The sequence below is a fragment of the Schistocerca cancellata genome, chromosome 1, assembly GCF_023864275.1.
Source record: "Schistocerca cancellata isolate TAMUIC-IGC-003103 chromosome 1, iqSchCanc2.1, whole genome shotgun sequence".
NCBI classification, from domain to species: domain Eukaryota; kingdom Metazoa; phylum Arthropoda; class Insecta; order Orthoptera; family Acrididae; genus Schistocerca; species Schistocerca cancellata.
The window spans coordinates 301,037,841-301,050,405 of NC_064626.1; the positions used below are offsets into that span (position 1 = coordinate 301,037,841).

Below are 12,565 nucleotides of genomic sequence, written 5' to 3' on the forward strand. Positions count from 1 at the left end.
ATCGACAATGTCTCTTGTTTTTCCACTGACAAAAGGATTTATGTAAGTTTCTGCCGGCGCAATGGGTTTTGTTCCATCATCTTTAATCATGGGTCTGCTGCTCTTCCATTTGTTTGAAAGTATGAAATTTGTGGAGCTAATACTCAATAGGAGTCCACAGCTCTTGGTGTAGCCACTAGTGTTGCTGCCTCTGTATTACAGGGTCCCGGGTTTGATTCCCAGCTGGGTTGGGGATTTTCTCTGCCCAGGGACTGGGTGTTTCTGTCATCATCATCACCACCATTACCACTTGTGAGAGTGACTAGATTGGATTGTGAAAAGAAAATGAACTGTGTAAAGATTGGAACTCTGTACTGGTGCTGATGACTGTGCAGTTGAGTGCCCCACAATCCAAGCATCATCATCATCATCATCATGCTTGATAGGAAACTTTCGTGGTCCTCCCACGTCTTACCTGGCAGCCCATGTGTGCAGTCCCTAAATGTTCTACAGGTCCTCAGTGGTACTTTCTGGGGAGCAGATCAAACGACCCTCTTGTACCGATCCCTTGTTGATTTGAAACTCGACTATGGGTGTTTCATTTATACATCTGCACGTCTGTCTCTCTTACGCTGTCTCAACACAACCCTCCATCATGGCATCCGTTTGGCCAGTGGCGCTTGTTACACTAGCCTGGTTGAGAGTCTGTATGCAAAAGCTGCCAAACTACTGCTGTTCTACCACTGTGACTTTCTCCTCAGCAGATATGCATGCCATTTGTCTGCCATGGGCGGTCACCCATCGTATGCCTCCTTCTTCAATGACTCCTTTGGTCACCAGTGTGGGTGCATCCTTCTCTTCTCTTCTGTTCTCTTTTCTTCACTTTTGGCTCTAGCTCTGGCAGCTTAACTTCACGCTAGCCGCAACTTTCCTGATGGGTGTGAACCGTTCACCACCTTGGCTTCGTGCGGTGGCCTGTGTTCACCTTGGCCTTCATTCACTTTCTAAGGACACTACTCTAGCCTTGCTCTATGGCCTTCAGTTTCATGATCTTCGCATGGAACTTTGCGATAGTACCTTTGTGTACACTGATGGCTCTTGAACTGACCATGATGCCGGGTGTGCCTTCATCATTGGTACTGACATTTTTTCCGGGACACTGGTCAGTATTTACAGGAGAGCTCTTTGCCCTGCATCAGGCCACGCAGTGCATCTGGCGACACAGGCTTTTTAATTGCGTCATCCACTCAGATTCTCTCAGTGCCCTTCAAAGCCTTTGTGTACTGTACACCATCCATCCCTTAGTGCAAGGGGCCCAGGAAAGCTGACACCTGCTCACTCTTGATGGAGCTAGTGTGATATTCATATGGGTTCCTGGTGTTGTCGGTTTGACAGGAAATGCAGCCACTGACACTGCTACCAAGGCTGCAGTCCTCGTACCTCAACCCGCTGGTTCTGACAGTCCCTCTGATGACCTCTGTGTGCTGTCTGTCAGCAGATGGTGTCACTTTGGCATTACCACTGGTCCTCCCTTCATGGGACCAAGCTCTGGGTTATGAAGCCTCTCCCAGCAGTATGGATGACCACCTCTTGCCATGAGGAGATCATTTTAGCTAGGTTGTGTAACGAGCATTGTCTTTTTAGCCATTGCGATTTGTTAAGTGGTGCTCCCCCACCACTTTGTGCTCATTGCCCTCAACCTTTGATGGTCCGCCATTTCCTGGCAGAATACCCTTTTTGTAACCACTTACATTCTAATTTATGTTTTGCTGTCTGAGTTATCAGCTGTTTTAGCGAGCGACACGCATGTTCTCGACCAAGTTTTTCTTTTTAGCCGTTGTAGCAATATGGCAAATGACATTTGATCTTTAGTTCAGGACCTCTGTTGCCTCTATTGTGTATTTTATGGCCCTTTCTACAAGAGGAAGTCCCTGTGTTTAACTTTCTTTCTGCCGATTGGGGTTAACATGTAGTTGCCTTTAATGCCTCTCTTTCTATTCTATGGTCCTGATGTGGGTGCATATGAGCCTCTCTCATTTTTTTCCCTCCCCCCTACCACAAAACAAAACCAATGAGGGCTTTGACGGAAGTAGTTTTCACAGAAGTGAAGGGACAGGACACATGATTTATACTTACTACTGAAACAGCACACTGCGCACACACACACACACACACACACACACACACACACACACACACACACACACACACACACACACAAGAAATATAATTAATTTTACCCTGTTTTTCTTGTATTGCAGGATCAGGATAATGACACACTGAAAGAACTGCTAAAGCAAGGTATAGGCCAGAAGCTACAAATGACAGTATACAGTAGTAAGACACAGTCTGTCCGTGAGGTATCTATTGAACCAAGTACTACTTGGGGAGGCCAGGGTTTACTTGGTGTCAGTATAAGATTTTGCTCCTTTGAGGGAGCAAATGAAAATGTATGGCATGTGCTGGTAAGTAGAAGTAATCACAATTCTTTGTTTTTGGTAATCATTATATGCTATTTAAAATTAACAGAAAAATATGAACCCAGTCTGTCAGTTGGAAACACACCCATTTATTGAGTTTGCTATTTATTGCATTCAGTATATGTGGCTGTAGTACAGTATCCTTTAGTACAGAGCAATGGTCAGTGAATAGCCACAGTAGAATTTTTCAAAGAGCCACGTTTTGATGAATAATTTGTTACTTAACTTTCAAGGAAGGAGAATCTTGGAAAAGTAGGAGATACAGAGTTGTAGATTACATCGCCAGGCTACAATACATGGTTTAATTCGCAATTGTGAAATGTGATTTATTTGTCTTATAAGATACAAATGTTAATCAGTTGATTACAGTGCAAGATACATGTTGCAAGAATGGGTAATACAAATTTACTGATGCATAAATCCTGTTAATAAGACATAGCCATTTATAAACATTTTTATAACTTTTTTATGAAAAGACAACTACCTTTACACAAGAAAAAATCTGTAAACTGCATCCTGCTCAAAATATTGTTCATCCTTGATGAAACCTTCGAGTGAGTAGTAGAATTGCTGAAGTAGAGGATCATGTAGCTTTTTCCCCATGTGCTGTGGAGTACGAGAATATAAGTTTAAACAATGAGCAGGGCGCATGAAATCAGCATTGTCATATAGTATGAGTGATCAGGAAAGGTTTTCCTCGAATAATTGTAAATTGTTTTGTAAAAAGATAATAGTGTCATAGGTTTATAGGGAGGGAAGAATTTGTAATTTCCGGTGTGTAGTTAACAGGTGAAACGAATTCATTGGATTTACAGGACACGTGTTTCTAATGATTATTTTCTGAAATTTCAGTATGAGCAATTACCCCAAAAAACAATACTGTACCTTATAACTGATTGGAAGTAGCTGCGACATGCTATTTTTCTTGTGTCCATATCAGACAACTATCTAATATTTGTTTTGCAAATGCAAAATCACATAATTTGTTTACAACATACTAAACATATTTATTCCAATTTACATTCTTATCTGAATTTAATCCTAAATATTTTGCGCAGTGCACTTATAGGTCTTGATTATTATGAGTTATTTTTAATTTTGTGTTTTTTTTTCCTCTGCACTGCATCATATCATTTTTTTTAGGATATTCAGGATTAATTCACTGAGCTGAAACCATGTTTCTTGAGGATTTATTGTATTGATGACGATGGCAGGGATATTTCGTGGCTCATCGTCCTCATTGCAGGTGTAAAATTGGCAAAAGCTTTTGGGGCACTTACATTGATGGGTAGGTCATTAATGTAGAACAAAAACGTAGGAGGTCCTAAAATAGATCCTTGTGGTACAGTATGTGTTACTGACTTTGTGGAAGAATAATTTGCTGCATGTGCAGAGACAATCACTTTATTCCCTATTGCACTGGTATGAAGTAAGCCAACATGGGACACTACCCTTGTTACATTTGTAGATAAGAAATGCACGATTACTAAGTCAGAGCCTTTTGTGAGGTCACAAAAGATTCCAGAAACTTTATTCATATTTCTATAACTAATGTTGGCCTTTATTTTATTTGTTAGTTTGTCAATTGATTTTATTGAATAACTGTTATTTATTGCATTGTGCTTTGATTTTCTTGTATCAGTTATCTGGATTTTAAAGATAATGTGTGTGTACTGTTCAGCATGGATCTAAGTGAAGCATACTTATTTGTGTTTGGATGATGTGGTGATTCATGTATTTCGATGTTCTTGCTGTTCATTAACTGTAGTGAGGTCGAAGAAATTTTTTCAACTGACTTGTTTTGTATTATACTGTGGAATTTCTATATCTACATCCACATCTGTACTCTACAAACCAGCATGAAGCGCATGTCAGAAGGTACGTCCCATTGTACCAGTTATTAGGGTTTCTTCATGTTCTATTCGCATATGGAGCATGGGAAGAATGTTCGAATGCCTCTGTGCATGCAGCAATTATTCTAATCTTATTCTCATGATCCCTGTGTGAGCTATATGTAGTGGGTTATAGAAAAATCATTTGAAGCCTGTTCTTGAAACTTTAATACACTCTCATGGGATAGTCTGTCTTCATGAGTTTGCCATTTCTATTCCCCCAGTATCTCTGTGACACTCTCCCATGGATGAAACAAACCTGTGACCATTCGTGCTGCCCTTCTCTGAAAACTTTCAATATATGCTGGTAGTCCTATCTTGTAAAGGTCCCACACATTTGAACAATATTCTAGAATGGGCCGCACAAGTGATTGTAAGCAATCTCCTTTGTAGACTGATTGCAGTTCCCCAGTATTCTACCAATAAACTGAAGTCTGCCACCTGCTTTACCCATGACTAAACCCATGTAATCATTCCATTTCGTATCCCTACAAAGTTGTACACCCAGGCATTTGTATGAGTTGGCCGATTCCAGAACTGACTCCTTAATATATAGTCACAGAATACTACTTTTTTTTCATTTTGTGAAGTGCAAAATTGTACATTTCTGAACATTTAAAGCAAGTTCCCAGTCTCTGCACCACCTTGAAATCTTATCAAGATCTGATTGAATATTTATGAAGCTTCTCTCAGATAGTACTTCATATAGATAACTGCATCATCTGCGAAAAGCCTGATTTTACTATTAGTATTGTATGCAATGTCATTAATTTACATGAACAGCAAGGGTCCCAACACACTTCCCTGGGGCACACCCGAACTTACTTCTACATCTGACGATGACTCACCATCCAAAATAACATGCTGTGCCCTCCCTATTGAAAAGTCCTCAATCCAGCCACAAATTTCACATTATACGCCATATGATCATACTTTTGACAATAAGCATAGGTGCACTAATGAGTCTAATGCTTTTCAGAAATCAAGAAATACTGCATCTACCTGGTTGCCATGAAAACCATGCTGGTTGGGATTGAAGAGGTCATTCTGTTCATTATGTTTGAACTCACAATATGTTCTAAGATTCTACAATAAATCATTGTCAAGGATATTGGATGATAGTTTGTGGATCATTTCTGCTACCACTCTTGTAGACGGGTGTGATCTGTGCCTTTTTTCCAAGAATTGGGCGTGATTATTTGTTCGAGGGATCTACGATGGATTATAGTGACAAGAGGGGCTAACTCAGCTGCCAAACTCAGTGTAGAATCAGACAGGGATTCCATCTGGACCTGGAGCTTTGTCCAGTTGTAATAATTTCAGCTGTTTCTCAAAATCACTGACACGAATGCTTATTTAATTCATCTTTTCAGTGGTATGATGATTAAATTGGGGCAACTCTAATGGTAAAGGAACATTTGAAAATGGAGTTGAGCGTTTCATCTTTCACTTTTCTACCCTCAGTTTCAGTTCCTGTCACATCTGCTAGGGACTGGACACTAACGCTGGTGCAACTAACAGCCTTTACATATAACCAGAATTTCTTGGGATTTTGTGAAATTCATTTGACAGTATCCGGCTATGGTAGTCATTGAAGGCATCACACATTGCTCCCTTGACAGCCAAATGTGTTTCATTCAGCATCTCTCCCCCCTACATTTTGTTTTTCACCTGTTATGCAGTAATCTATGTTTCTGTGGAAATTTCTTTACAGTGACTGTATACTATGGAGGTTCCCTGCCATTATGAACTGTTCTACTGGGTACATATGTATCCAGTGTGTGGTCAGCTATTCCTTTCTTTTAAACTTGAGCCAAAGTTCCTATACATGCTCCTGACCTGTGCTGAAAGTTTCCAGTTGCTCAATGAGACATGACACTACGTATTTGTTATGTAGTTTACTACATATATAAATCTTTCTGTGTGTTATAGTTGCCCTTTGTACTTAGGTAATCATTGTAGCCACAACTGTGTCATGATCACCGATACCAGTTTTGATGCGGAATCCTCAAAGAAGTCGTGTCTCTTTGTTGCCATTAGACCCAATATATTTCCATCGTGAGTGGGGTTCCTATCTGTTCAAGGTAGTTTTCAGAGAAGACATTACTTTATTATAGAGTGAATTGAAGTGCATCTTTTGTCATCAGATAAGGGATATAGTATCATCCACATATCTCATGTAATAAACAATTGTTTCAGCAAGTTTATTTTTCCCTTCAACAATTCTACTCCTATTTATGGGAGAGAAGGTGAACTTCATGAACTTTTTACAGTTTTCAATTAATTGTATGCATAAGGTGCTACTTCATAATTATACGCATGTAATCTTAACAGGACAGGTTTTACCTAAATTGGAAAAACTTGACTGATCAAGCCCCTAGGACTCAAAATGCATTGCCCTGAAATGAACCGTGATTTGTGACTGAAGGCAGCTTGTTTATTATTTTAAAAGGTAACAATCACCAAAGCAACACTGACAGCAATGGATGAAATGAAGTTTATGCTTATTGTCTAATGATGTGCTAATCTTATTAATAAGATTTCAAACTAATATCATACTCTTCAATAAAATTTTGAATCTGGATGGCAACTGGTTTTCATACACTTTTGATATACCTGGAATAGGAGATATGGGATGATTATTATTTTACCATATTCTCTCTTGATCCTTTCTTTGGTCTTTGGCATGTTTCAGATGTTTGAAATATGCTCACTATTTTTTATTTACTTAAATTTGGCATATTTCATGACAGTACATTTTCCGTGAAATGTTTACAAGGCGATATTTGTCTTGGCTTCAGTTGTCTAGTGGAAGTATGATTCCACAACGCAGTTTCGTCAGCTGCAGAAATGACTTAGTTCAATGCGTTTGCCTCATTTTTGGTGCTTCAAATACCATTTCTTCGAATGTGGTTTCTTCTTAAATTTTATATGAAAAAAGTAGTAACATAATTCATTTTTTTCTGTTCACTTCCATATTATTATGACGGCGACCTGCACATTATTCTACCGTCAACACACACCACGAGTTCACTGCCAACTGAGTACAGTCAAAGACGACTCCAGCGTCAAAGACATTTTACACAACACACAAGCTTCCACTTGTAATTAGGCTCTTTGATATTCTTCGTCACATTTACTAATAGTAATCAATATGCTTTCACTCTCGAAAAAATATAAGTAAATTAACATATAGTAAGGCAAATCACAATAACAAAATTCTGACAAAAATATAAGAAAACATTTACAATTTGGTATCGACAAATCCGGTAGAAAATAACACATCTCCCAGATCCATTACAACTGCTCCCCAGGGCTTTTGTTGTTATGAACATATACAACAAAGTCCCGACCACACTCAGTAATGTATCTGTATTACACAATTAGTACATTAATGATGCAGTCTGATAACCTCTTCCAAATTTGGACTCTTTGAATCTGTGGACTTGTTACTGGCTGTTGTTGAAATGATACTTCCCCATCAATCTCAAACACAAAAATTCAAGTAAAGAAATTATTTAAAATGACAAATATACATGGTATAAAACATACATGAGAAATATTCTAACATACAGCATACAGATTGAAAATAATAGTAAGGTAAAACTCATTTCCTAGAATAAGATTTAAATTTTTTCCATATTAATGTTAATTTCATTATGCTTACATATTGTACAGTAAAAATGATACTGGACTTATATAGTGTAGTGTTTTTTTTCCCTATATATTTGCCTTTTATATATTTTTTTTACTTTTGATTTTTTAAATTTTATATATTTTTTTGTCATGGTTTTTTCTTATTTTGTATTTTTTTTTTGTTTTGCTTATGATTTTCTTTTTTTAAATTTTATATATATATATTTTTTATGCTTTTCTTTCTTTTAGTACAACTAAAGATACATCAGTATTACCTGTTTTTTTATTTTTATTTATTTTTTTACAATTATTTATGTACACTTCCCTCTCTACTACAATATTACTACAAGTCACATTCTTGTGAAGAGTACTTTCGCTCCCCACAACATCAGTATAAAGAATAATAAATTGCTCATATATCATGAGGCTTTACCTAAAATTGGTTTTGAAACATATCTTTGCATGCATGTCCTCACATGCATGCGTTCACCCACAGGGAAGACTTATCTTCCAAAAATTAGAAAAATTCGGAAATGCTCACTGTGGAGACTTTTTTTTTGTAAAAAAGTAAAAATAAATCTTTCTCTCATTCTTTGTTACAATAGTGTTTTTTCATCAGTTTCAATTAACATGTGATTTCAAATTATTAATTTATACATGCAAATATACTTACTTGGTTGTACAGGTAGTTTTGTTCTAACAAGCATATTCCAGTGGAGGACTTTTGTTTTAGATGATAATAGGTTATTTAAATTTTCAAATTATGATTTCTGTTTATATACACTCCTGGAAATTGAAATAAGAACACCGTGAATTCATTGTCCCAGGAAGGGGAAACTTTATTGACACATTCCTGGGGTCAGATACATCACATGATAACACTGATAGAACCACAGGCACATAAACACAGGCAACAGAGCATGCACAATGTCGGCACTAGTACAGTGTATATCCACCTTTCGCAGCAATGCAGGCTGCTATTCTCCCATGGAGACAGTCGTAGAGATGCTGGATGTAGTCCTGTGGAACGGCTTGCCATGCCATTTCCACCTGGCGCCTCAGTTGGACCAGCGTTCGTGCTGGACGTGCAGACCGCGTGAGACGACGCTTCATCCAGTCCCAAACATGCTCAATGGGGGACATATCCGGTGATCTTGCTGGCCAGGGTAGTTGACTTACACCTTCTAGAGCACGTTGGGTGGCACGGGATACATGCGGACGTGCATTGTCCTGTTGGAACAGCAAGTTCCCTTGCCGGTCTAGGAATGGTAGAACGATGGGTTCGATGACGGTTTGGATGTACCGTGCACTATTCAGTGTCCCCTCGACGATCACCAGTGGTGTACGGCCAGTGTAGGAGATCGCTCCCCACATCATGATGCCGGGTGTTGGCCCTGTGTGCCTCAGTCATATGCAGTCCTGATTGTGGCGCTCACCTGCACGGCGCCAAACACGCATACGACCATCATTGGCACCAAGGCAGAAGCGACTCTCATCGCTGAAGACGACACGTCTCCATTCGTCCCTCCATTCACGCCTGTCGCGACACCACTGGAGGCGGGCTGCACGATGTTGGGGCGTGAGCGGAAGACAGCCTAACGGTGTGCGGGACCGTAGCCCAGCTTCATGGAGACGGTTGCGAATGGTCCTCGCCGATACCCCAGGAGCAACAGTGTCCCTAATTTGCTGGGAAGTGGCGGTGCGGTCCCCTACGGCACTGCGTAGGATCCTACGGTCTTGGCGTGCATCCGTGCGTCGCTGCGTTCCGGTCCCAGGTCGACGGGCACGTGCACCTTCCGCCGACCACTGGCGACAACATCGATGTACTGTGGAGACCTCACGCCCCACGTGTTGAGCAATTCGGCGGTACGTCCACCCGGCCTCCCGCATGCCCACTATACGCCCTCGCTCAAAGTCCGTCAACTGCACATACGATTCACGTCCACGCTGTCGCGGCTTGCTACCAGTGTTAAAGACTGCGATGGAGCTCCGTATGCCACAGCAAACTGGCTGACACTGACGGCGGCGGTGCACAAATGCTGCGCAGGTAGCGCCATTCGACGGCCAACACCGCGGTTCCTGGTGTGTCCGCTGTGCCGTGCGTGTGATCATTGCTTGTACAGCCCTCTCGCAGTGTCCGGAGCAAGTATGGTGGGTCTGACACACCGGTGTCAATGTGTTCTTTTTTCCATTTCCAGGAGTGTAGTTTCAAAGAGGCAACATTCCTGAGACCAAATAATTTCTTTGACTTAGGGTACACCGAACGATAAGCATTAGGGTGTGGATTTTCTATGACTTCAAAAGGCCCAATATAGATATCAAAGAATTTTTTTTAATTTCTGAAGTTTTTTGATTTTTCATGAGATTTGACCAGAACAAGATCCCCAATTTTGAAAGTGGTTAATTTTACCCTATTGTTATGTATTTTATTCCTCTTTTCCCATGTTTCCTCATAGTTTCCCTGACAATATCTTCTCTCTCTTGCATAGTTAAAGGTGTACATTTAGGAAAGTCAATAAGTTCTGATATAAGATTTGGAGGTCTAATATTAAACATAATCTCATACGGTGAAAATCCTGTGGAACTATGTTGTAGGCTATTCATAATATCTTCAAAATTTCGAATGTGCTCAAACCAGGTTGGATGTTTATGGCTACAATAGGTTCTACAAAGTCTCCCAATTTCCCTCATATATCTTTCTGCAGAATTGGTGGATGGAGAATAAACAGATATAAGTATATGCTTCAATTTTGATCTTTCAATAAACTTTTTTCCAAATTTTAGAGGTGAACTGTGAACCATTATCTGATAATGTAGCTTTTGGTTTACCCACCTGTGCGAAATAATCTCTTTCAATTTTTATTATAATTTCATGGCTAGTAGCTTTTTTCACTGGATATAGTTTAATTAATTTTGAAAATACATCTACCATAACAAATATGTAACAGTGACCACCTTTACTCTTTGGTAACATTCCATATAAGTCCACAGCAATAAGATCTAAAGGTTTTTCTGGAATAATGTTTTGCATCTCTCCACCACATCTTTGATTGCTCACTTTAACTCTCTGACATTTGTCACAGGTTGCCAATTCTTTTCTTACCTTCTTTCCAATATTGTAAAAATAAACATTTTCTTGTATCTTTTGAATGCACTTCTGTATCCCACAATGACCAAAACTTTCATGTATGTAAATGATCAGCTTTTCAGCATCTGCCTCTGACCAACACAGTTTCCAATTATCAGAATCTACATCTGTTCTCCGAAATAAAAACCCCTTATGTAATTTGTAAAATTTATCAAGTTTCTCATACCCCTTCTTGCCTAAACATTCTTTGATTAATTTCCAACTTTGATCTAAATTTTGATTTTTTCTAATTTTGTTACACATAGTTCTAATTGTTTTCTCATTTTCCACCCCTTTCAAGTATCTAATTTTAAATTGCTTTTCCTCCTCTTGTTCAAAAATCTCCTTTTCTTCCCCAATTGGTAACCGTGAAAGCGAATCAGCTACTACATTCTCAGAACCTTTTATGTGTTTGATTTCAAAGTCAAACTGTTGCAGAAATATTGCCCATCTGGTCAATCTACTGTGGTATAATTTGCACTCTTGTAAGTAACTCAAAGCTTTGTGATCCAAAAATACTATGGTTTTATGTCCAATAAGGTAAATTCTAAATTTTGTAAAAGCCCAACGAATTGCCAAAAGTTCCTTTTCTGTTACTATAATTTTTCTCATGCTTGAGCAACATTCTGCTTGCAAATTCTATGGTACAATGTATCTTAACTCCATTCTCTACTCTTTCTTGAAATAACTCTGCTCCAAGCCCATAATTACTGCTATCAGTGTTCAAACAAAATGGTAAATTAAAATCAGGTCTGTGTAATAAGTGTTGCTTCCTCAACTCTTCCTTAATTTTATCAAACTCTTCCTGACAACTTTTATCCCAAACCCAAACAGTGTTTTTCTTAAGTAACTGACTTAAACATGGTGCAATCAGACTCCGATCACTTATATGTTTTCGGTAATAACCGCATAACCCAAAGAACGGCTTTAATTGTTTTTTAGTCTTAGGAATAGGAATTTCTGAAATTGCTTTAATTTTTTCTGGATCTGCCAAAATTCCCTTGTCTGTGACAACATGACCCAAAAGTTTTAATTCAGAAACTGCAAATTTACATTTCTCTGATTTCAATGTCATCCCCCCTTTTCTAAGTTTTTTACAAACTGACTTCAAAATCGAAAAATGTTCCTCCCAATTTTGCCCTGTAACCAAAATGTCATCTACATAAATTATCAGTTTAGATGCAAGTTCTTGCCCCAGTACATGATATAAAGCTCTTATAAATTCAGAAACAGAAGAATTTAACCCAAGTGGCACAACACAATATTGGTAACTCTTACCATTGTACAAGAAAGCAGTATATTTTCTAGAATTAACCGAAAGTTGTACCTGATGAAAACCCGAAGTTAGATCCAAACCTGACATATATTTTATATCTGTAAATTTATAGAGTAACTCATCAATATTTTCGGGATGGTCTGTCTGTCTGAACAAAATTTTGTTTAAGTGTCTA

General features: G+C 38.8%; 1 protein-coding gene across 4 annotated transcripts in view; it reads left to right on the forward strand.

The window, feature by feature from the left end:
• LOC126172103 (Golgi reassembly-stacking protein 2) overlaps positions 1-12,565 on the forward strand; it is a 66,616-nt gene that overhangs the window by 19,718 nt on the left and 34,333 nt on the right. For all 4 annotated transcript variants that reach the window (XM_049920854.1, XM_049920855.1, XM_049920853.1 and 1 more), the window contains exon 4: positions 2,241-2,444. In XM_049920854.1, coding sequence (XP_049776811.1) covers positions 2,241-2,444 — 204 coding nt within the window. The remainder of the gene's footprint in view (positions 1-2,240; positions 2,445-12,565) is intronic.